The sequence below is a fragment of the Ananas comosus genome, unplaced genomic scaffold, assembly GCF_001540865.1.
Source record: "Ananas comosus cultivar F153 unplaced genomic scaffold, ASM154086v1, whole genome shotgun sequence".
NCBI classification, from domain to species: Eukaryota; Viridiplantae; Streptophyta; class Magnoliopsida; order Poales; family Bromeliaceae; genus Ananas; species Ananas comosus.
Genome location: NW_017891935.1, coordinates 72,407 through 98,468, shown reverse-complemented (window position 1 = coordinate 98,468; position 26,062 = coordinate 72,407). Strand labels below are relative to the sequence as shown.

Sequence of the window (26,062 nt, the reverse complement as noted above, 5' to 3'; positions counted from 1 at the left end):
AAGGGATGTAGCGCAGCTTGGTAGCGCGTTTGATTGGGGTAAACAATTTTTAACAAGTTAAAATCCTCTCATCCCTACCCATTACTTATCGTATGGGCAGTAACGAGGGATTAATTATTTTCGATTCTTTTTGGACAAAATTTGGAGTTTAATTAGCATGCGAAAAATCATCCTTTTCTTTACTGCTTTATCTCCTGTCGTAAGAAAGCGCTCTTAGTTCAGTTCGGTAGAACGTGGGTCTCCAAAACCCGATGTCGTAGGTTCAAATCCTACAGAGCGTGATTCCGTCTATCTTATGTCGAATCACAATAAAATAACTTAACAAAACAAAGCTACTGGAATTTTACCTCAAGAAGGGAGGAGGTCAATCAAAAAAAGAAATGTTACTCAATCAAAGGTCCAACTGATCACCACGTCTGTATTGTAAATATGCAGTCCAAAAAAATCCTCTTTATAGTAATAGGAATTAGACCTAAGACGATTCAAAATAGAAAAACTTCAATCATTTCGGAAAAAAAAAGAGGTAAGATCTATCTAAAACTCGAAGGCAGAAGAGCATCAGGTTTTCCAGATCTTCTATTTCCATTTTATGTTTGCCAACATTTTCAAAGAAGTAAAGACAGCTTGGAAGGCCGGGGAATGGAATCAGTAGTTTGGATAGGCTGCTAATCCAGCCTCAGTCTTCATTCACGGGATAGGCTATCGATTAGGTTCCGTAGTTCGAACAATTTCCCTTGCTTGCCAGGCTTCTTTCTACTACAACTCACATAGGCCTCCTCTATTTTTTTGATCTCGAATGAAAGTTCACCGATCGAAACCAAGACAGACAAAATGGAATGGAAGAGATCGGAACTCTGGTACAGGGTCAAGTGGTACATCGACTGCTCAAAGGTAAAGTGTGCACAATCTTCATCTGGATTATGGGAAAAACCCTGTAGCAAGCAAGTCAATTGGCCAAGGTAAAGTAAAAAAAAAAGTATCCCTCTTGTTCTTTTCCTCTCTTTCAAAAAACAAAAAGAAAAAAGGGAATTTGTTCCTTCCACGTGGGAAAGGAAACAAAATCAGAATCAGAACTTGAACCAACTGCACGATGAAAAGGCGGAATACTTGCCATTCCGTCACTTGAATGATTGAATCGTCCCTATTACTATAGATTGAATTAACCACCTTATAGTAGGTAAAGAGCTCAAGACAAACAAAGCCCATGTGCCGAGAGTGCATTATGTGGGACCCGCATAAAAATAGTAAAAAGACTTCACAAAAGGAGGAAACCACTGACTTTGCTACTACCTCCACTGGGCGAGAAATTGGTTAAACTGCTGCTGGATTTTCCCCGAAATTGCTTCTACCTAGAATATTATACCTTCAGAGCAATCCCACTCTAAATCGACAGAGATAGATGGAAGAGGCCTACGTCGACCTTGACTTTTGACTGGCAGTGGAGAAATCGGAAAGTGCTCACCGGCGACAGATTGACACGTATGGGAATGGACCTTTCAGGTGCCCAATGTGCAAGCGGGCAGAGGAAACACACACGCATTTGTGTTTTTGAATGTCCAATTGCGTCCATGGAATTTCGGATCTAATAGCATGGATTGAAAGAGATTGGGTTCAAACGAGTAGGACACCAAAACTCAATTGGTTACTGCAATAAAAACCAAAAATGATCACAGCTCAAATCTGGTGGTCTCGGAACTATGCGATATTTTAAGACAAACCAATCCATAGAGGGAGTCCGTCCTGGTGCATTGATACAGCAGACCCAAATCCCTAAAATTCCGTGGAAGCGGTTCTGGAACAATTCAACCTGCAGCATAGAGTGAGTCGACAACCCAGAATGACAGAACCCAGATAGAAATAACTGTGCACAGTTACATTACGACGGTGCGAGCCGAGGAAACCCCGGGCGGGTGCGGCTATGTGATTAAGCAATCAAATGGTGGCAGAGGGTTCTGTTCAAATTGGTGTTCATACGAATAACACAGCCGAGATCCAGGCTCTGTCACTCGGTATCCAACGAGCCAAGGAGCTGGGACTTTGCCAGGTGGAAGCAATCGATGACTCAGCATTGGTCACCAATTGGATTCTTGACCAAGACAAAAAATATGATCCCGTTAATGGTTCAAGGATCCATGACTATCCGAGGTGCCACGTAGGCATAATGTATGGGACCTTGCCAAAAATAAAAGGGCAGCGGGCTTTATCTCTGATGAATCTAAGGTCCGGTCTTGATCCCAGGAACTTCCCGACCAGGCACGAGCTTCTTTTGTTCACGCTGTCGAAAAAGACATCTTGAGGGGGAACCAGAAAACCATTCATTTCGGTCTGTTTCCGGAAAAGGGGTTAATGAAGGGGCTGCCGGACGGGATCAATACACTATCTGGGACGGGTCTAAGTGCATCAGTTCCAGTGACTGGCATCAAGGGAACAGAGTGTTCTGCAGAGGGCATCGACTTCTTGAGGATTTCCATGGGCTTGGCTTTACGAAGGGCAACCATTTCGGCCAATTATCCCCTTCTTACCTGGAAGCGCATCGGCAAACTCAGAGACCCCTTAAAAAAATCTTCCATTATCCTCTTGCTCTGCTCTGACTTCTGGACTGATTAGCTCGACTATATGAAACCCTGTCTGGGTCCTTCACTCGACTAACCTGCGATCCTTCTTCCTCGCCGTCTCCTTCGCCCTTCCCGTTTGGTTCGCAGCTCCGTCACCTGTGTTTCCCTGGAGCTGCGCCTCTTTCCGTTGCTCCGATGCTCTCTGCTCTGGTAGGGTTCCTCTCTCCGCTTTTTTAGACCATGTTGAGGGTGCCACGATTATCTTTACTCAAAGAGGCCTTCTCGTGGATTTCGCCTTTTTTGAGGGCTGTCTCGTGCCTCTCCATTCCCACTTCAAGCTTGGGAAGTGCCTTGCTTTATCTCGGTATGGTTCACCACATGTCTGTGATCTTTATCTTTCAACCTTGGCTTCCTGGGCTGGCTGGTGTGCCTTCTCCTACGGAAGCAGTTACTCCTACGTACGGAAATAGACCTGAAACAGTTGCTAGTATCAGTTCTATAACCTGCTCCAGTGGCTTTTTCGGCTGTTTCGGGGTCGGTTGCTACACCAGAGAGAGAAGAGAAGGCGAAGAAAGAGGTTCAACTCAACTTCCTAACGGAAGCCATCGCCCTTTATTCAGCTTCTTCTGAGGAGAAGACCTTGTGCTGCCCCTTCGGGTTTACTTTTTTCTGATTCTGTAGGCCGTTCAACTCGTGCTTCAGACGGGATTCGTCTCACTTATAAAAACTGAGGAGAAAGACTTGGACTACTACCTACTGTAGCCCGTTCCGCTTGGGCTTCCTGCCTGAAAGGAATCCTTTAGCTCCACTCCAGTCATTGATCGTTCCCTTTGTGCAAAAGAAGGGAATTCATATTGTCCACTCCAGTCCTTACCGATGAACATACTTTTTAACCAACCGGATGGAAGGGGAGTACGAACTAAAGCTCAATTGAAGGGTTTATTCAGTGGCGAGAAAGAACCACCCCCTGGCTCGTCTATGATTAAGCGCTGGGCTCGCTCAATTAGCATTACTTTGTTCCAAAACCAGCTGCTCTTCCTATTCAAAAGAGGAGAGGAAGTTAGTGAACGGAGGACCAGAGGAGGGCACTTGGCTTTCAAAGGTCAGGGACTACAGTAATGGACCGGTTGCTGTTGTTCATCAAGTCGAACCGGAAGAAGTCAGATTTAGTATGAACCAACGAGCCAAAGGTTTATGCTCGCCACGGGAAGCAGGTATTCGCTTGTCAGCTCTAGCCTTCCCTTCTCCCCATTCCCTTGCCTTGCCCCTCGAATAGTCCTACCCCGAACAATATCCATTGCCTGTCCCGTACCGCAAATATAGTAATGGGGGGCTTTAGGAATCGAAACCGGACCAAGCTCGCACACAAGCCTGCTACCAAGCAGGAGCAAAAAAAGGAATATGTTGAATTGGGACAGGAAACCATCATAAGCCAGCCAACAAGCCTAACCGTCCCTATGTCATCGGGGTCAGATACCCTGTAGCCTCTCTTCCCTTCACAAGCCAAGGACAAGATGAATCTATTGCCTCCCCTCCGCCCACGAGTAGATATTTTGTATTGAATAGTGTAAAACCCAATCCCAAGCAATAGTCAAGAAGAAAAACTCAGGACTAGGAAAGAAAGCAAGGGCAAGAAAGCCGTCAATCGGCATCAAAACCAAGCCTGTCCATTTAGTAACTACTCTCTTCGGAAGGAAAAAGCCCTTTGAACTTTTCTGGCTTGTTATCCTCTATTGTCCCCTACCATCTAAGGTTCACTCTCCGGTCCGCTCTGGTCTATCATCTGCTCCGATTACTAAACTACTAATATCTTTTGGTAACGAAAAAGCTTCACCTATTCTAGTACTCTGCTGGTCCATCGTCTACTATTTCACATACCCTTCTCAACGGTGGTTTCTGAATCGCTTTCTGAACGATTGATGTTCTCCCCCGCTAAAATGAAAGCTCGCTTTGATTGAGTACTCCTCTTGGCTTGTTCAGTTCTTCTCATCTGCCTCGGTAACTAGGTGCTTTTAAGCTACTCTTGTTGGCAATCTCCTTTGGTTTTATAGTAGGATCTTATCTTTTTCTAAAAAAAGCCCCTTAGAAACTTCATTGAACAGCCACTGCCCCTGGCATCTCCTCTGTAAACTGGATCTCCTCTCTTAGGTTAAACAACCGAATCTCCTAGCTCTCGATCAAAGCCTTATCCCAATCGACATCCGGAAAGGAAGCCATCGAAATCGTAATATTTTTGCATGAAAGGCGATATTAATCGTTCAATTTCATTCACTCGCAGATCAGCTTCCAGGTCTGCTTCGGGCTATGGTCATGGATGGGATAACAATTGTACTAGCACTAACTGTTCTGCTCAGTTTTATGAATCTATTGAAGTTCGTAAGGATCAAGTCTCAATATGCTCAGTGCCTTCGTTAAGCGTTCTACAACTCAAAGAATCAGGATGCCGTTTCGCTCCTTCGCGTATGATAAATCAGAATTGGATGGAGCAAAGTGAGAAGGGGAATTAGAATGAGAGACTACGGATGCGGCTTGCAACTCCTACTCGAGCTTCTGAACCTATTTCATACCCTTGCTTTGAGAGCTTCCCCGGTTACTGAGTCTGTGATTTCATTGGTTGTATTTGCTTCCATCTCTAAATGCTCTTTCATGATTGTATGTACACAAGTTCTCGCGCATAAGCATAGCCATATGATGAGTTGAAAGCTTCAGAGGTGGGGAAAACCCTCTCTAGTCTAGGAGCATATTCCCACTCTTTTCTGTGTTCATTCAATGCTTTGCTTGTAGATTGGAAATGCGGTAAGGTCAGCCCCGGACTCTTAGATAGATATCAGCATAGCTTCGTAATTAAACTTCTCGCACATCTGCTCTGAAAGCGAGAGCTTGAGATGCATCCGTTCTGAAAGTGATCTTTCCGAATCAAGATATAGAATATGGGCAACCTTCTTCCCGGAGACAAAAGATTTTATTCATGTCTCTGCAGCTGTATCTAGTGTGTCACGCTGGGAATTGATAAACGACTTTCTATCTCCGTTGAAGTGAAAGCTTACTTGATCGATGTATGGGATATACCTGAAAGGGCAGCGCCACAAGGCTGCTACGCACCTGCTATGCTTGTCCTAATCAAGCCAAGACTTTATGCTCTGCTCTGCGCGCTATACTTTTGCTTTTTACCCGATCCCGGCATAGCGCTTTGCTTTCGGTTCTTCGGAGGAAACCTTACCAGACCACCACCCTCGTTGCTTGTGTGCTTGGACATACATAGCCGAACAGGGCCTACAGAAGTCAACCTTTCTAAATGCACACGCTTTACTGTGCGGACGGAAATCCCTCGATTAATGACATGGCTAGAATAAGACAGCTTCGAAGACGAATAATGCTATGGCAAACCCTACTTATCTTTTCTCTGTCTCCCACCCCATTCTTTCCCTAAGAAGAGGGGTTCCACCGTCAACCTAAGTTAACTCTTTTTGGTACCCCAACTCAAAATTTATCGTGTACTTCTTGTGTTTACAGCAAGATCTCTATCTAAGTGTTGACATCAAATTCCTTACGGCAGAGCCCGCTCTTTTAGTAGAGGAATTGCTGGGCGGTTTACTCAGCTAATTCAGAAACCCTTCTTTCGATTGACTCAGCTACTGATACAGATGTTGGCTACTCACAGACGTTCTCATATCATACAGAATCTACTGGAAAGCTAGATGTTGGATGTGCAGATTTAGTTGAATATTCATAAGTTGCAGGGTACCTGTTCTTGAGTCATATCTGCTGCCTCGACTAGACACACTATTTCCCATCCAAAAAAATGTTACAATGAAGTCCAAGCTTCGCTAAACGATACTCAAGAGATTCACCCTCTCCTGGAACAATCTTTCTAGGTTTACCAAATCCTCAACCATAAAAGGAATGATTTGTGAAAGGGAGCGTTTAGTAAGGTCAGGAATCCTAAACAGAAGGAGCGGGTACCGGTCCCTCCGTATCAGAATAGGCATCCAATAATCAGGTAGTAAACAACAAGGGAATGTATTTTCCACTTTCTAGGTAAGAGGGGCGAACGAGCTTATCATGTCAATACGAACATACATCATGATCAGTTCGTTCGAAAGGTCGAGCAGCAGTCTAACTTGGAAAAAAATCCTGTCCCTTGGTTGTTCTGGCCTTGCCATCGAAAGCACGGTTTCTGAAATGTTTTAGTTAATACCGCAAATATAGTAATGGGGGGCTTCGCATGATTAGGATCAATCAGAACAGCCTCACCTGCCCAGGAAAGCAGATCTGCTGATGGTTAGGTGGTTAGCGAACATCGCCTTTCTCATCTAGGACTTAGACCTGTACACCCGCACCTTCTTCTTACGTGAAGGTATGTCATGCCCCGCCCTAACTCATATCTTCCTTCCTCTGGGACATGGGTGCACTTGAAAAGTACTCCTATCCGCTTGTAGAGAGTCTTTCTCCGACCTTTGAAGTTGAACACTTTCTCAATTGTGAGCTGGAAAGTGAGTCTGAAGCGAGTTGGTATGGTCTAGGGCTTCCGATTCACAGGCTATGAGAAGGCCTTCCAACTCTTTCATAATCGTTCGAAGAAGTGGCCGAAGAAGGACCGGCTGGAGAGTAAGTAGTACTATAGTATGTTGGTAGGTAGGGTCAAGTTGTTGAGGGGGAACCCCGCATAGATATTTAGTAAATAAAGCATAGAAAAAGTGCGCTCTATAGCTAGCTCCAATGGAAGAGGTTGAGGAGAAGAGCTAGTTCCCTTTTTCACTACGTAAGCCTCGGGCTAGTGCTTTATTTAAACTAGCCCTGAACCAAGGCGGAAGGAATAGCACGCAAAAGCCGGTTGGGTCGGAAGAGCAAGCTTCTTCTTTTCAGGCTTCAAGTCTTGTTGTCTTTCTTTCGGTATCCTTAGGTTAAGAATACGAATCCCATTTCCTTGAAAGGAAGGTATCCTCTACCCGACTTTCTTTGTTTTTAGTAAGGAAACTTAGTTTCTTTCCGATTCTGTTAGTGATCCCGAATCGAGCCTGATGCCTAGCCGGGATTATTGCGTTGGATTGATCAGCGGAGTAGTAAACTCTTTTGACGGACGGAGTGCCTATTTCACATGGAAACGTGACCTGCTGTGCCGGTCGAGGCTCAAAACTGAGCGTTGTAGTCCACGGACTTTGACTTCGGGGAAGCTCATTCAGTTATGGAATGCATTAAGGGCTCTTAAGGAGGAGAGATAGGGGCTAAACCCACCATCCCTAGCTGGAAAGTATCATTGAGTTCCGTTCCCAGCTTGGCCTACGCTACGATCGTTAGAACTCCTCAAAATCGGTTCCGCAGATCAAGGTTGTTGTGCTTTCTCTTTGTACAGAAGACTAAGTAGTTGACGAGGTCTCATTTCCTGACTACTAAAAGGCAACAAGCCTTGTTTGTTGCCAGTCTCGCATAGCGAAGAAGGGACTTGTCTCATTGAATTTTAGGGCAAAAAACCAACCTGGTAAAGAGGGTAGGTGGGGGTAGGATATACCTTCTGATCCAGATGCCTTAGATCTAGCTATGCTTGCTTGCTGACCTGTGCTACCTATTCTATTCTTGACACATTAGGGTAGGAATAATAGTAAGCTGAGCTGCCTATCTCGCTGTGAGCGCTACCTAAGCACTGTTGAAGGCACTCAGAGAAGAGTGGAAATAGTCCTAGATAGGGGAGGGCTTCTCACTAACACTTTCGACTCACTGCCAAAAGCTCCTTCTTGTGAAGGGATGGCTTTGGGTGGGAGAGAGACCACTGGAAGACTTAATCGTTTAGATAGAGATAACAGAGCTATACATAAAAAATATTGAACTCAGTATCCCCACTAAATGCATTTCGCTTACAGTCACTAGGAAGGGGTTCTAGTAACGAAAGATTCCTTCTATTGGTAGGCCGCATTTCTCATATTCATTTCAGTGCTTTTGGTCTACCATTTTGGAAAGCCGGGGGGATCGTTTCAATTTACATATAAATTTACATACATAATTGTTAAGCTTCTCGCGCATTCGTGCTTGCTGTGAAAGTAATCTTCGTAATCAAGAGATGGGGCGTTCTCTCTCCCTACTTAACTAACAAGCAATGGGGACAAAGGCCTCGAATCCTGTCTTTGACGGTGATCATAGCGTGTCACGCTGGGAAACTGATCGAATGTTTTCTGTCTCAATGTCAGTGTGAAAGTCCTAATATCTTTACGAGGTCGAAATAGCATTACAGAAAGAGCAGCCGGAACCTACTCCCAGTTGGCCAGCATCAAAGCAGGAGCTTCTCCCGATGACACTACAAATGTGGAATACCAAGTGCGAAGGTTATCCATTTAGATTGCTGTCTAGTGGTACTTTCTGGAGCGAAGCTGCCATCCAAAGCATTCTTTCTGGAAATGTTTGTGGAAAGGTTGGTGAGTAGGGCGGCTTCTTTCATAGGAAAGTGGATGTGATCTACTCTACTCTTTCGAGAAAGGTAGGGGTAATTGCCATTAATTATATTAACCGATCGAAACGAAGATACAATAAATGGTAGTGGAACATGAGCTGTCTCAGAAGTAGTACCACGAAGCCTTGCCTTGCTTCTTTCTTCCTTGGATGCTGTTGTAGTTGCATCATTAGATAGGATGTCTCTTTCTTTGACAGTTCGCGCACAAGAAGAGCTTTCCGTACAGGCTGAAGAGGGACTTGTTCTTTTAACTCCAGCTCTGACTCAACGTTGGGATTCCTCCTTTTCAAGTAGTTCTTTCAGAATCTGTTGATACGAGATTGAGATTCAACCGATAGCAGATAGATTAATAAAGTAAAGTGCAGTCGATGTGACACAATACAACGACAAGCGAATCCGCTCTAATCTCACGGGTAGGTACTTAACTGGAGAGAGGGATCTGCGTTAGCCTATTTCGTTGGGAAACTCTACCGAAGCGTATGTGTTAAGGATAGAGTCATTTCACCGATACGGATAACCGACTTGAGGAAGAATACCCCTTTTCTCGGATGAACACTTCTCTCGATTGACTATCTTGATGTGGAGGGGTCGGATGGTACGGGGGATAAGGAAGAAGGCACTGAGGGAAAGGATCCCGCGGGGGAGTGAGCGAGGCCTGCATTACTATAGGCTTGTTGGCCGGCATCATTCCTGTGCGGCCCTTGGTTCACGCTCGCTTCCGAGCTTGATGCGCCGGAAGCTGGACCCATCATGTTAATTACGGAGTCCATGTCCATCATACCCAAAATGGAAAGAATCCCCACCACAAGGAACCCCCCTTCCCATCCTAAGCACCTACTCAAAGATAAAGAGAGGGCTCGATAAGCCTTCGTGCTCTAAAAGAAAATCAAAGAATTTTTTGATTAGCACGGTTGATGAACTATGGATATCGCAGAAAGGCTCGCTCAAGTTGGAGAGGAGATAGAGCACGTAGAGAACGACCTGCGCGACCGCCAGATACTCTAAAAAGCCTTTTGGAGACACCTGCGCCCGGCGAACCCTGCCGTCGTAGGAGACCGCATGCGCGCGATGGAAGAGGGAATAAAGGGCCTCGAGAGGAGGCTACAAATGCTGCGAAATGAGCAGCAAGAGCTGGCAGGTTCAGGCCTCCTCCGCGGGCGAGCGGCCCGACTCTAACAACTAAGATTATCTATACGCAAAGATGACCTATGTAGTTAGTGTAGTTTTAGCTCTAAGAACTAAGATGATCTATATGTAGTTTGCTAAGATCATCTATGTAGTTCGCGTCGACTTACAAGTTGATAACCTCGTTCTAGTCGATTATGTTAAGCTAAGCTAGCTATTATAAACGTTCACCTCAATAGAAATCTCATATCACCTCATTTTTTCTTATATATAAGAGAAGCATTCTCTTGTAGCTGTATTTAAAGTCATAACACCAGAACGACCTTATTTTCATAAATTAGTGAAATTTTGCGATCAGGCCGGAAGACAACAGCCGGCGGATCAAGCAAATTAAATGCTGTAATTGAAAAGTCGACTTTCACTTTGGAATACCAAGGTCAGATACTCAATACAAGACTCCATCCAATGTTTTAGTAATAGAGCTTCAGTAATGAATACAGTGTCATCATCTAACTGACGACTGAGATCTTCTGAGGGTCATTCAGTCCCAATCCGGAGGACACGACTCTAAGAGCATCTGCCTGACCATTCCAATTGTATATGGACAGACTAGGAACCCTTCCGGGAACCCAAGCCACAGGTCAAATGGCAGAGGCCTTATTCCACCAGGTGAATACGCAACCAAAATCTGTCGAAACCCATGTCTATTTTTGTAGGGATTGATATGTTCAGGTCGAGACGAATATCGTCTATAACCGGAACCGCGAAGTCTCATAGAGACCCGTAGTGAATTCAGACCAAGAGTTCGACAAAGAGGCATCCAAGACGGCCTGTCTCGCAGATCGAAGCATTAAAATGCTGATCGGAGACAAATCGCGCTCCCCAATCCGCAATTTTCGAATTAGAGAGCTCCTTTATCAGAGATTCGACGATTTCCGGTAAAGAAAGACCAAAACCGAGTTCTGACATCACATTCTGATACTCAGCAGCCACCCTGGAATGCCCAATGACGATATCGTCACCGCTTTCGAAACTTTCTGCCAGGATATATCCTATCTGCACAATACCATACTAGAAAGTGATGGCATAGAGCAAACAGAGGCCAAGAAGAAAGGAAACCAAGAGCTTGTCCGGTCGCAAATAGGACAGACAAGCTTTTCTTTCTAAGGATAGAAGTTTGATGAGGCTTGACAATTAATACAGTGGACGCCAAGACCACATCTAACCCAAACAAAAAAAAAAGCTTTAGTAAGGTTAAATAGAGCCTCTACAAGCATCCCTTGAATGGCTAACGGAAAACGATCCGTAGCTGAAGACAAATAAAAACTCCTCTACGAAATGAGTTTTGACAGACACTTCAAAGGCGCTGTTTGATTGTATGTACCATCCATAGGAATCATCCTAAGAATAGACATACACCAATCATGCGCTGGACGCAACAATGTTTGCTTAACTGCGTTCGGTATTGCAAAGAGCAAGAAAACTCCAATCCCACGCGCAACGGCTTTCGCGCGTTGGCGCTCACTCCCTTGCTTCTTGCGTTGCGCTCAGGGAGTGGATTCGTCGCTTTCGGGTTGCTAATAAGAGGATTGCTAGCCTTTTTCGAAGATCTTCACTGATGTTTGCGATTGACTTCCTTTGCTGGTGTGCCCGCGCTTGTTTATAGCTTTCCCGATCGAAAGAAGTGCCTCTGTCCCCTTACTCAGTTCCCTATTCCCGTAGCCTGATACGAGTTATTTAGTTCGTGTCTCCGTCTCCTTGTTCTTGGGAAGAACTTCGGTTCATTCGCGGCACTCGTAGACATAGTTCTATTTCATACCTTCTTCTTTCCCTAAAAAGCTCAAAACTCAAAACAAGAGAAAAGCAGAAGCAAAAGCTCGAGTCGAAGAGTGGAGGTCGCTCGGTAACTCGAGTCAATGAGTCCCATTCATTCTTGCCCGAAACAAGTGGGCTATTCATGGAGGTGCCACCTTTGTTCAATCGAGTCCATGTTCTCTATTTCCCAAAACCCATTCGTTCACCGACCCGTGGACCAGAGGTTGCTTGCTTGGAATTGGGCTTGATAGCTTTCTTTAGTACAATCCCCTTGTGAGAGCAACCCCGGGTTCGTTCCTAAGACTACACTCACTGCTTCCTCTGTTCATATTCCGGCATAGGAGATCAAGTAGATTGAGAGGGTCATAGCTTGAGGGTTGCGGTCAACCTTTTCTGTTTAGTGCAGCGCAGCGCCTGCTCAATTGAGGGTTTGCTATTCAGTAGCTCGCTCCTTCCGCTCGTGCTCTTCCTATGATGAATGCTTTCGTTTTGTTATTGGATAGGCAACTTGCCTTTCAGATCCAAGTCTTCCCTCTGGCTCGTTCAGTTCCCCCACGCCCCGTAGGTTTCTGAACCTCTTTCATACCCGAACCTTCCCTTCTTAAGCCCAGCCTTAGCGCCCCCTTTTTCCCTTTGAAAAAAAAAACCTTCACAATCGAAGATTGCCCTCGTCCATGGTCACTGCTATCACCTCCACGGCCTATCCTTCCCGTCCTTGACCTTCTATTCTTCCCGAACTCTATACCACTGGAACAACAACAAAAGGAAAGGATCTGAAAAAGGTCAATCCGGTCCTTCTAGTCATCATCCACGATCGGTGGTCAAGTCGACCTACTAACCTGATGCATAACGACCTACTCATTGGACCTACCTATTCGCTATTGACGCTCCATGGTTTCCCTAGTGCACTATCGTCGAGAAAAAGCTCCCCTCTCCATAGTTCTATCCCCACCTCTCGCTGTTTATCAATTTCATTTCAGAATCAATATTCGGCCAGCCCTCCCCGAGAGATGAAAAGCACTCGCCCGATTCTCCATCTCTGCCTTCTATCGCCACCTCGCACCTATGGAGCAGGGATCTCAGCATTGTAGAATAACTGCTTCCGATTGAATCAGATAATGCCCATCATCGGTGGGATGCCGCCAGTCGGTCAATAGCGAACGAGAGGTAAGATGCAGTGTCAGGAAGGGTTTTTGTCCCTCCCGATCGAGGTAGTTGATTCAGAAAGGGCAGACGGATGAAAGGGTAGAAAATTCCGTCCGTCCGTTTCGAATGGGGTGTTCTACCCTTCCATTCCTACTAACCCCTCCATAACTGGCTGGGGAGGAGATACAAGTGAGTTGTCCGTGGGGTATGGTACAAAGAAAGATTGCTGAATGCGATGGCGGCCTTCCCCGCCATGAAATGGAGCGTAGGAGTACCAGATACGAGATTCAATGTTCCGCTCGTGGCAATGTCCCCCGTGCGTGGAAATGTCATGTATTGCTAAGCATTGAATGGGGTTATTAGCTCCCCCCTCTCCCTCTCTCTCCCCGAGAACAAGCACCTTCGATTCAGTCGATAGCATGCGTAATTGTCTTTTTTTCTTTCCCTTCCGAAGCACTACCTGCGGCACGTGGATTTCTCCACCCGAATCAGGGATCATGGGAATCGACGGGACGGACATTGATAGAAGTCAGTCTTTCATCCTTATCTATATCTCCGGGAATCCCTTATTCCGAGGAGCGGACGTGGACTACGTAACACGTCCCTTGCCTCCCGGCTTATCATCGGATGCAGGTTACCGGTCCGTCCTTCCGAGCGGGTCCGTCCCCTCCCCCACTTCCCCCCTATGGAATTTAGCTTCACATGCTGCTTTATGTCTGTCCCTGCGACCCTGCTTACCCGGAATGTGACCTCCAGGAAGGCCCTCCTTCTGCTTCACCACCATTAACGATCGATTCTCCTTGTCCCGCCTCTCCCCGCCCGCTACACTCCCCTTTCTCCTCTTCCATTGCAAAAACAGGGCCTCGCCTTACGTCTTCAGATAAGGCGACGATGGAATTTCTTCTACCGTGCAACAAGACTACAAATGCAAATTTAAAACTCGCCTTTGTTTGCTCTCTGCATCGTCAGAGCGCCCCGCCCCGGGACGTTACGTTGGCTGCTGTGTACGAAGATTGTTCGCACTTGTTCCATCCAGCCCAGCCCGAAGTCGTACTATTCTTGTTCAATCCATAAACTGGTCTCACTAGCTGGTGACCACTCGACCGATCGACTAAAACCAATTCTTCTTGGAAAAGGTCGATCGATGAGTTCCTTCTTCTCCTTCATCGCAACGATTCTTCCCCGTTCAAGAATCACTGTTTTCGTGATCGAATGACGAAATAGATATACGAACTGTATAGGATCATTCGCTGGAATGGGATAAGTGATTCTTTTAAAGGATCCCAATGGGATCGTAGAATCAACTAAGGATGCAATAGGTATTTGTGATCGATCAGCTTCCAGTATGACCGAAGACTTTCTATCTGCATCCAGAATAACCACACAATCAGGTTCTTGGTTCAACCCTAAATTGATCTTCTTCTTTCTCGAACGGATTTTTTTCGGACTTGAACAAGAATTGGTCAAAAAAGCCCCGATCCTCCATTGAGAATCATTGATACAGCTCGCCATTTCTTCCATTATCTCATATAGAAATACATGATTGGTCTTTAAAAAGAAGGAACGGCCTTTTTGACGAATGGGAGATCCTATAAAATGAAGAGCGTTTCGTAAACTAATCTTTGTCTTGTCTGAATCGAGAATAGCAATTCCATTTCTGGAACCACAGATATAGACTGAGAAATGGTGAGCAGCTACCCGACGGCCGAGATGTGCGTTCGTACTAAGTAATTTAGTACACACTATAGAATGGATTGTCATTTTTTGTTTTCCTTTCTGGAGATAGAGGTGGTAAGTAATATAAGAAAAAATAGGTTTGCTGCTGATCCTCTAACCACTCAGAGTCAGAGTCAACATCAAAGGTGGTGACGCACTCAATGCCAACAGACGGAGAAAGCAGAAAGAGGGAAGAACTCTGATAGAAAGGCGGGTGAAGCCAGTTGGTGAGCTTGCTTTCTCGGCTCCAGTCTCATCTTGAAGATAGCTAGCCATTAGATAGATGATCGTATACGCGATATCGGTCCTCGGTTCGGATGTCGGATGAAAGTTGTCCTTCGGTTCCCTTCTTGTCCTCAGGGAAGTCATCAGTTGTCTCTGAAATTGCACGAGAGTGATAAAGGGGGGAAAGAAGAAAAAGAGCATCTTAACATGTGTTAAGCATATCAAGATAGAGGCTTTCTCAGAAGGGTGGAAATTCGGTCTTTGAGTTCCCATTGCTACCTGCTTCATTCTTTGCTTTCGGATTACCACTGCCTTAGAGTGTGCACAGAAGAGCCATCCATAGTTCAGGGCTTCAGTCTAGCTATGATTCCCCTTGTCTGCTCGATTAGACGAAAGCTACTGTTCTACAATTACAGGTGAGAAAGCTAGCCTTCTTGGCGATCCGCTATAACTATAACTAACAATGGAAGACTGACCCGGCTGTTCTTAGCTCTTCACACTTGATAATTCATTCCTACTTATTAATTAAGCTATCACAGATGGCAAAGGCGATCTCTGTTATGGAATTTGCCTTCCAGACAGGATCCAGAGTAGGTGTTCACATGGGCATATAACTATATTCAATTCAATATAATAATAATAAATAGAATAGAATATATGCCCGAATCTATAGACTCGAGGCAATGGAAGGACATAGGATAATTCCCCAACTGAGACCGGGGGAATACCTCCAATCCTTTAGTAAGAATTTAGATGCAGCTTCCTTGCTAGGGTGTTTTCAAACTTCGATCTGATGGTTCGACCTTCATCAGTCAGGAAAAAGAAGAAGGACCCACTTATTCCACTCAGAGAGACCGAAGCAGGCAAGAAAAAGGCAGAAGGAAGTTCTCTTTCCATTCCAACTAAACTAAGTGAAAAAGGGAGAGAGCAAAACAGAGACAGAGTAACCAAGAAACTATGTCCAAACCAACGAGTCCTTTGGTCGACTCTTAAGAATGTATCGGGAGTTGGGGGTTAGCCGTCTCATGGGAGTGATAGCTGGGTTTTTCACGGAGTTTCTTCCTTCGTACAAATGTTCAGAGAGTGCTGACGGTCGGAGAAAACTTTCAGAAGATCTACTCTTTGATCTAATGATAAGGGACTAAAATCTGGATGATATTCTTCGACGATCCCCTGATGAGGACATCCGAGAATCAGCCTTCGAATTCATAGAAGGAAATCTCGCTCATCTGGAGCCTTTTTTAGAAAACGAAGAAGTACCGAATCCCGAACAAATCCAGGATTTGCTGGAAGCTCACTTGCGTTTTATAATAAATGACCTCATACAGGATGGGGAAAACTCCCAAACCCTATGAGAGATTTCGAAGACACTTTCTTTATCGGTTGAAAAACATAGGATAGGGCAAAGAATGAATAATAGGGCAAAGGGGGGAAGGAAGGCATAGGGCTCACACAAGTAAGTGCAGGACCCCAATCGGGCCTTTCTGAAGTGTGGCACAGCCAGGGAGGTAGGGGGGAGTGTGAAGCCGTCAGAGGCGGAAGCGGCAAATCGCTTCTAACGAGTTCCCAACACTTAGCTTAGTAGCTTAACTCTTTCTACAGGCGTGGCGCTGCTGGATGCTTCTGATCAATAGGAATAGGAGGAAAAAAAAAGCTTATGATGAGCATCTATTGGAGTCGATCATTTCCAAGATCTAATTCCAGTTTATTATTATGTAGTGGAAAGGCCTCACAATCTTCAGTTTTACGCTTACACTTAAGGGAAGAAATGTTTTTGGTGGATGCAGGACCTGGTACCCAAAAAATTTGTATGCAAGATGAGCCTACAGGAGTGCCAATCAACCGAGCCACCAGGTTTGAGAATAAGGTGGGATCCCTGAATGTAGTGGCTGGTGAATCACTGATCAAAAAGCGGATTGTTGAGAGATTCTTCATCGATCTAGTGGCCGGTGAATCACTGATCAAAGAGCGAGCAGCCGCCAGGTTTAATGATTTTGTGGGATCCCTGGATGTAGCGGCTGGTGAACCGCTTCTTCTTCCACGAAGATTCAGACAAAACCGAGCTTGGATAGAACTGAAGAAGATTTGGCGAACGAAGAAAAAGGTCAAAGGGTTTATTATTAACAAAGTAAAAGGAGGTTATTCAGTAGCCATCGCTGGTTTCATTACTTTTCTTCCATTCAGTCCTCTCATAAAAAAAAGGATAGCGAATGATCGATTCACCATTGAGAGCATTAACTCCAAAAGGAGGAATATTGTGATAACAGCGGCAGATCAAACAAGAACTTGATGAGAAAAAAAAAAAAAAAGAAAGAGAAAATTTTTCCAAATCCGAAGCCCACCTTAATCCATTTTGTTGAGGATCTGGCACTTATTCCGGCCCTCTATTTACATAGCCAAGAAAGGCTGAAGCGATCATGCGTGACTGCGGAGCGCCTATCGCCCTGGCACGGCACTCACAAATGCATGTTGGGTTGGGCCAGCAATCAGACTGCGAAACGGGAGACGAAGAATGGAATTGACGAAGGCATAGTCTAAGATAACAGAATGGAAGACCAACCAACGAGTGAGTGGCGGATTTTGATGGTCAGAATCTGAGTACGCGCGCTAGCGCGCCCCAAGACCTCAGTCCTTTTTCTGCTTGCTGGCCAAGAAAGAGAGAGACCCTCATCCCTTCCAACACCAACCCAATCTCCATTCCTTGATGGGAAATGAGCAAGACCATATGTTTTTATAAAATATAGCCCCCTATATAAACCTGCCCCTTACTACCCGAACTTCTTACCTTAAAATAGGACTAACTACCCGAACCCGCTTGCTTATCTTCTACGATCTAATGTTGTTAAGCAGTGGTTATTTTTGATGAAAAAAGTGAGACGAACTTCTATCGACTACTATTCTAGCACCCAGCTGTGCCATGTGTTTATTCTTTTCTTCAGGTATTCCTTTGAATAACTCTGATTTTCAGGTCAGACAATTTGCAGATCTTCTTAGTCAGCCTATCTGTGTTCTTATCCTCTAGTGCGGATCCAATCTGATTTTATGAAGCCAAGGCCTGACATCTATTGTGGGGATCATCTTTTATCGGGAGACATGGCCTGGTGGTTTCTGGTCGAGATTCCTAATCAATAGGGCGAAGAGCTCTTCGCATGATCTGGTCGTACCTTTCGTCAACGCTATTTTTTTTTGTCCCTTCTCAGCTGCTGTCCTTACTCCAGAAATTGGAACACATTGATTCCCTTCGTTCCTGTCCTCTCGCTTCAGGGCATAGTGCTTCTGAATTTATTCTATACCCCTTAGATGATGCTGCCTCTGACTCTCGTGGGTAAACTCCTACTTGATTAGTCAGAACTTCTCTGTCTCAACTCGTGGACCTATCTATCCTCTTCTTTATAAGAAGATAGGGGTTTGCTATTCCCGCGGATTGCTCATATTTCTTTACCCCCTTTTTGCTTTGTTTCAGCCCTTCCTTCATCTTCACCTTCCAGTACTAATCTCTCCTTATGGGGAAGACCCTGAATCTGACCTGGGAGCCAGCCAGCCGTGCTCTTGCCCGAGTGCTTACTTCTTTCGCGAGTGAAAAGCTCCTTTCTGACTTCTTCCTTGCTTTCAAAGTGACGGGTTTCGGCATTCAAGTCAAAGGATGATTGTTATTCTCGAGGAACTGGGCGAAAGAGGTCAGCTTAAGCTGCTTTGGTAAAGAGATATGAGAGTGAGGCTAGCTTTGGGCATCCCCTAAGCCAAATGAGAAGGAAGGGATGTGTTTAGGTGCAGAAGCCATGATCGGTATAGTGAGGCTAGCTTTCCCTCTTGACTTAGGCTTAGGCTGGTATACCAGAGTGGGAACAGTCTACAGGGTATGTGTGATATTGGTTTGAGAATACACAGTTATAAAGAAGTCAAGACAGCAAGAGTCGGATGCGAATATGTAACCAATGCAGTTTTGGATACATCAACCCTACTTTATGAGATACAAAGCTATATGGATTGAAGCGCGGAAGCAATGCCCTTCGGAGCAGTTCGTTGCTCGGTCGATTGGGAATGAAAGATAGGGAAACTCCTTTTTATTGTGACAAGTCAAAGTCAACCAAGAGGCGGAAATCAGAATAGAGTAGAAGCAGATGCAGGAGCTGGAGCGGTGCTAGGCTTAACTCTTTTTTCTTTATTTTAATTTCAATCTGAGGAAGATTGTCCAGTAGCCAGAACCCTATCCTATACTAAAAAAAAATTTCTAATCTATTGTCCCCCCCGCTTTTCATTCTCTTGTCCTGTACCCGCAAGAGTAGGCTTTTCAGTTTGGCTGCTAACGAGGGAAGAGGGCTGACACAAAAGTTTGAGGCTGGCAGCTGTCTCCCTTGGGTAGTAGTCTCCTTGGGGCATTGTATAAGGAAGAGATTTTCCCTTTATCACAGCTTGTTGAGAAAGGGGCGAAACTGCTTAAGGAGCTGCAAGACGCATATTTAATTGGCCTTTGATTTTCGAGTTTGGTCTTACCTTAAGGGGTTATCCTTTAACACAATGACCCGGTCAGATCCTTTCAAAGATTGGGCTGTTGATCCAACTCTTTGCCTGGAACTAGATCTGCTTCATCTTAGGCCCTCGGTGGTGGTGCTCCGAGTCAACGCATGATCGACGAAAAAAAGACAGTACTCGAAAAAGAGATTGATGCTCTGACTTACGATGCAACAGGCTCTGCTGCTTCATCGACGACTGGATCGAGATCGGGATCGACAGCACAGCTGCTGCTGCTGCATTGCATTAAGGTCGTTGATGGCTTTCGAGAACGAGAAGCTGCTCGGCACCTCATTGCTGGATGTCCGGCTCATGCTGGCAAAGCCAGCTGTGGTAGTGGTAGTATAGTAGCCCTCGAGAAGGCGTGCTATACCTGGTCCTTCCTCTCGTCTATTTCTTACTTAGGTGCTGCTCTAGGCCTTTCTTCAATAGATGGATCATATACTACTTACTACCAGGGCTAAGACTGAAGTCGCTAGTGGTGCCGTCGGATCGTGGCTCCCACCCGAGCGAGAGAGAGGTGTCTCGGGTAAGGCAAGCGGATCTAAGTGGGGAAAACATCTTTCACGTCTGTCCGGTCATCCGGACCGAATCCCGCACTAACTAATCGCATACTCGTGCAGACGGTGTCCCTGCCCCCTAAAAAAAAAAAGGGAACCGTGTATACAGAATTTCTCATTTTGATAGTCCAGCTTCAATCACTCCTTCAGGCGGGAACCGTTAGTTTAGTAATGACTTCCCAGCAAACGAATAACTTTTTATGTTATATATATTTATGTATGTATGTTATTACAATAAGCTTTCTGCTCTTCGCTTAGCTTCTTTTATTTAAGTCCCCGGCGGGACGAAATACGTGTCAACGCTAGAATTTTCATGATTCTGATGCTATCTTGATTGTGTCTCACCCCTTTGTTCCACAAATGGTCCATTCATATACTTACATGAATATGTAGCGGGTATAGTTTTGTGGTAAAAGTGTGATTCGTTCTATTAACAACTTAATTAAATAGTTAAGGCTCAGTTTTTTTTTTCATACTCCAAACTTGATTTCTAAAAAAGGTTTAATCCTTTTCCTCTCAATAGCATATTTGAGGAAGAATATACGTTCTCACGATTTGTATCCAAAGGCCAAGACGAAATTGCATCAAAAATTTTGATTATGGATATGGATATGCGAAGCATAATTTTTTGAATTGGATTAACTCTTCCAATTTCATAAGTATGGGTAAAGGATCTATGGATGAAGATACTCTAGTTTATTTCCAATCGTAACTAGATCTTCCATTTTTGTGTTGTAAAAGGAAATTGAAGCCAAATAGCTAAAAAACGAAAGTTTTGGTTTACTAGAACAATCAGCATATTGTTTCTGCTCGGTGGAAACAAAATTATTCTTTTCCTCAGGATCCTGCGAGTGGAAATAGGGAACGAAGTAACTAGACTAGATAGATTTATGGTATAATCTCTCTCCTCGTCAGGGATCATAACGAAAGCGAGTAGCTTTAGATGCATTCATACAGAAAAGCTGACATAGATGTTATGGATCTAATTTGATTTTTTCTCTGGGAATACATCGACCTTCCATAAAGGAGCCGAATGAAACCAAAATTTCATGTTCGGTTTTGAATTAGAGACGTTAAAAATGATCAACCAACGTCGACTATAACCCCTAGCCTTCCAAGCTAACGATGCGGGTTCGATTCCCGCTACCCGCTCCATATTCTTTATTATACATGCGTCATCAATTTGGCCTTTTTTTATTCCCGAAAATCTTTTCTGTGTAATCGTTTTTTATCTGAACAAGAGAAAGGAAGAATACGAAAGAAGAAAATAGGAATGAAAAGCGTCCATTGTCTAATGGATAGGACAGAGGTCCTCTAAACCTTTGGTATAGGTTCAAATCCTATTGGACGCAATTTTTTTCCATCTATTTTGTTAAATGGCTATACTAAGAAACCTTTTTTGAATGATGAAAATCAGAAAGATTTCTCAATTCTTACTCTCATGCTAAGAATAAGCATGAAAAATTGTTGGTTGTTCCTGAAGTATAAAGAGTTCGATCTGTTCCTGACCTTCAAAATGGCTTCTGCTTGCTCGGTGAATGTCTTGGTAGAAGATAGAATTTCTTGGAATTGAGGTTTATTCTTTTAAAAGTAGGTACGTAACTGAACAAGAAATTTCTTTACCTGTCCAATTTCTAACGGATCAAGATATCCATTCGCTCCGGTATAAGGTATAAATAGTAGCTATCCGCTCTTCCACCGTGAGAGGGTCTGATTGGGATTGTTTAAGCAACTCGCGTAATCGTTGACCTCTTGCCAATTGATTCTGAGTAGCTTTATCGAGATCAGAAGCGAATTGTGCAAAGGCTTATAACTCTGCGAATTGCGCTAGTTCCAATTTGGATTTGCCAGCTACTTCTTTCATGGCTTTAATTTGAGCTGCAGATCCTACTCTGGAAACAGAAATACCCACATTAATAGCAGGTCGGATTCCAGCATTGAATAGATCGGCGGATAAGAATATTTGTCCATCTGTAATGGAAAAACCATTAGATTGAATATAAGCTGAAACGTCTCCAGATTGAGTCTAAACTATTGGTAAAGCGGTCATACTTCCTTCACCTAAACGAGAACTTGATTTAGCGGCTCTTTCCAAAAGGCGTGAATGCAAATAAAAAACATCTCCTGGATAAGCTTCACGACCAAAGATTAAAGGTGATTTGTTTTGCCTCGAGAAGCAACTAAAGTTGCCGCGCATAACCGACCCGAAGGTGAGTTAGCATTCCGTCATAGGCAAAGACAAAAGTGATTGTGAGGGGACGAAATTTGATGTTGTGTCTTTTGCCTCGAGAAGCAGCCATTGGCTACCGCGCTAACCGACCCTAGAAGGGTGAGCTAGCATTCCGTCATAGGCAAAGACGGGGTGCTTGCAGTTTCACCTCATGCAGCAAGGAGGTTGAGCAGTTTATCCTCGTACTCGGGAGATTGGTGTAGACAACTCCACTGGGGATGAGAGGACGTGGTCATAGCCGATTGGTGATGTCTGAGGGGGATGCGACCTCCTTGGGGAAGCATCAAAAGGCCTCTTCTCAAGAGTAGTAAGTCTTCAAGTATCGGCCATTGATTGGAGGTAGAGGATGCCTCCCTTCACAGTCGATGAGTTGATAGGCCCCGCCATCGTAAACTCTTTCCACGACGTACGGACCCTCCCATTTGGGTTCAAACTTGCCTTTCAGGCGCTGGCGTGACATGACAGGTCTCCTTTGGACAAGCACCAAGTCACCTTGCTTTCACACTCGTCCTTGAACCAAAAAGTTGTAGGATCTTTCCATTTGAGTGCGATACAGCTCGAGGTTCTGTTGGGCTATCAGTCTTTGTTTGGCCCTCTAAAGATTCTAATTCAGCGAGACGAAGCTTCATTTGCTCCTCCTCAGTGAGTTTCTCATGTACTGCCACCCTTAGGGAAGGGTGCTCTAACTCAATGGGTAAGACTGCTTCTCCTCCAAACACTAAAGAATATGGGGTCATTTGTGTTGGAGTCCGAACTGTGGTGCGATAAGCCCAATTGGCCTCTTGCATCTTCTCATGCCAATCTTTCTTGTTTTTGGAGACTATCTTTTTCATGATCTTTACCAGTGTCTTGTTAAATGCTTCGGCGAGGCCATTTGCCTGTGGATAGTATATGGTAGAGTACCGCCACTCAATCAACTATTTAGCGGCAAGCCGGTACACCTTCTGTGACTTTCATGCTGGTCCATTATCCGAGATCACACGATTTGGAACCCCGAACCTGTAAATGATATGGTGCTCAAAGAAGCCTACAACGTTGTCAGCCTTGACTTCCCTTAAGGGTACGGCCTCTGTCCATCGAGAAAAATAATCAGTGGCTGCCAGGATGAATCTGTGTCCTCGCCTTGAGGGTGGCTCAATAGGCCCGATCACATCTGTTCCCCATGCTGCAAATGGCCACGCGGGGACTGTGGGGTGTAAAGGACTTGGAGGTCGATGAGGTATTTCACCATGAATCTGGCATTGGTGACATTTCTTGGCGTATTCAACGCAATCCTTAGCCATTTTAGACCAAAAGTAGCCCATGACTTTCAATTTGTGGTACATCTTCGGGCCAGACTGGTGTGCACCACACACCCCAGAATGCACCTCTTCCATAGCTTTTTGTGCCTCTTCATCTGATAAGCACCTCCGCCACATGTGGTCATATGACCTTCTGTATAGAATATTGTTGTGGAATAGATACAGCGAGAGGCGCCTCCGAAGTTCTATCTTTTTCGCTGGATTATCAGGACCATATTAAAAGTGCTCAATGAAAGGGAGCCTCCAGTCTTGATGTTCAATTGATGAATGGTCTACTTGCGCAGATTGGCAGGCACCCTTCTGGAACAATGTCGAGCATTGATGGTAATAAGAACCTCTGCTCAACGCGGATGTTTGCTTCTCCCTCCAAAGGTAGAGTCAGAGCCGCAGCAAGCTTTTTGCTAAGGCATCAGCCTCGGCATTTCCTCGTCGTGGGACATGGTTGACTTCGATAAATGCAAACTTTTCCATGAGATTCAGAACCATGGTATGGTAGGGTACGAGTTCTGGCTTCCGAAATAGATCCCTTTTACTTGTCGGATGACAAGCTGTGAGTCTCCATATGCATACAAGTAGAATATCCCCATGTTGAGGGCTGTGACTAATCCGAAGATAAGAGCCTCGTATTCAGCTTCATTATTCGAACACTCCTGTTTGAGAAGCGAGAAGGAGTGATATATGACCCCTTTTGTAGGAGTAACGAACACAACTCCCGCACCTGCCTTTCGCCTAGGGGTATTACCGTCAATTGCTGGCAAGGTGCGCGATGCGCCATCAAAGTACATCTGCCAATGGGGGCTGATGTGTTCTACCACCATCACCTCTTCGTCTGGCAGATCTGTTATAAGGGGTGAGTCATCTGGGATCGGGTGAGCAGCCAAGAAATTGGCAAGAGCCTGCCCTTTTACTTCTTTTTGTAGGACGTAAGTGATTTATTAAAGTATGTCGTTCACGGTACATATCATATTCAGCCAGAGCCGCTCCCGTATAAGGAGCGAGGTATTGGTTTGTAGCAGGTGAATCCGCCGTTTCAGCTACGACAATAGTGTATTCCAGGAGCCGGGTTCAACATCAAGAGCAAATGCAGATGCAGTGACACGCTTCTCATTATAAGCAGAGACGGTTGGTTTTGCACCTTCGCTTCTGTCGGTTCCGCTTGGTGTTCAGTCATCAGTCCCGCCCTTCTTTTGAAGCTGGTTTCCGCCTCCACCATTTAAATTCTTTCTCAGCTTTTTGTATGTATGGTCCGTCACTAAAGGAGGATGCTTGTGGAAAACAAAGCGTTAAAGGTGTACACCCGGTCCGGTACGTAGGAACCTAAATGCCTATTATTGATTGGGATTGGAGTATAGCCGACCAGAGCTGAAGGGAAGCAGTAATCTCCGGATCTACATGCAAAGATCTGGGGTGGGGCATTTTCACAAAGAGGTGGCATGCCACCTTGACCCCTCTCACCCAGAACCAGAATGGAGTTGTCGACCATATCCAAATCACCTCCATTCGGCTTTGAAGAACCTTCTGATTCTATTCCATTTAGACTTTTGCATTTTTTTCCCAAAACCGGACGGATCTCTGACCTTTTCTCTCTACCAGAGTCAACCCCTCATCAACCACGCTCTCTCCTACATTTTCTCGAAGAGCAGATGTGCCTTCTTTCGCAACCCAGACCGGCTTTGTAGGACACTGCGCCTCACAATGGCAAAAAAAAAGACTGACACGTATTGCACACCGGCGGTTTCCACTCAAGTTCTACAACTTGCTCTATCTGATCACCATTCTCTAAAACTACACTCAAACTATTTGAGATAGGATCTTCGGCAGAAATCTCGACACTTCCCCTCGCATAGCTTTTCCGGTACACCCAGCTTGCCTTATTGAACCTTAAAGATTGGCAGGCAACCTCTCGAAGTCCGTCGAAGAATCCACGGTTCATGAACCATTTCCTATCTCGCTTAGACAAGGTCGGATCTCTTGGCAACCTGACTCTCTCCTCTTTCAGTTGAAGGGAAGTCCGACTTGAACCCAGACTCTCGCTACCTGAACTTGAGACTCTTCGACTACCGACCTGGGACTACTACTCTTTTTCAAAACCTCTAGTCTTGCGGCACAGATCTCTACCCGCCTACCGATCCACCAGCTGACCTGTGCTTGCTGCCACTTATCGTCCCACCTTAGAAAGATGTGTTGAATATCCCCTTTCTATCATAGTAGCTCCGGTTATGCGTCTTTGGTTGCTTGACTAAAAAAGTGTGCATAGCTTTCTTTTTCTTTAGTAACTGGCTATAGAATTTCCGGTAGGGTTGGTTGAACACTGCGCTTTATTAAAAAAAGAAAAAGAAATTCCTTTTATTAATGTGTCTTTAATGAGATATTACGCAGGTTGACCGACACACGTCCTTACCTTATCCGGGGTAACTAACCCTAACCCGGTGTGG

The 26,062-nt window shown here is 44.9% G+C and overlaps 2 protein-coding genes and 2 non-coding genes across 4 annotated transcripts; 3 read left to right on the top strand and 1 right to left on the bottom strand.

The window, feature by feature from the left end:
* The first annotated feature begins 207 nt into the window (after positions 1-207).
* TRNAW-CCA lies at positions 208-281 on the top strand. Its single transcript has one exon. It is a non-coding gene; the product is annotated as a tRNA-Trp (tRNA).
* A 12,288-nt stretch (positions 282-12,569) lies between these two features.
* LOC109705222 (ribosomal protein S2, mitochondrial-like) lies at positions 12,570-15,633 on the bottom strand. Its single transcript, XM_020225963.1, has one exon. The coding sequence runs from the start codon at positions 14,842-14,844 to the stop codon at positions 14,137-14,139; it is 708 nt and encodes a 235-aa protein (XP_020081552.1). The 5' UTR covers positions 14,845-15,633; the 3' UTR covers positions 12,570-14,136.
* Positions 15,633-17,384, top strand: LOC109705223 (ribosomal protein S1, mitochondrial-like). The gene has a single exon (XM_020225964.1). The coding sequence runs from the start codon at positions 16,682-16,684 to the stop codon at positions 17,312-17,314; it is 633 nt and encodes a 210-aa protein (XP_020081553.1). The 5' UTR covers positions 15,633-16,681; the 3' UTR covers positions 17,315-17,384.
* Positions 17,385-21,376: 3,992 nt separating this feature from the next.
* On the top strand, positions 21,377-21,448 carry TRNAR-UCU. The gene has a single exon. It is a non-coding gene; the product is annotated as a tRNA-Arg (tRNA).
* The last annotated feature ends 4,614 nt before the right edge of the window (positions 21,449-26,062 follow it).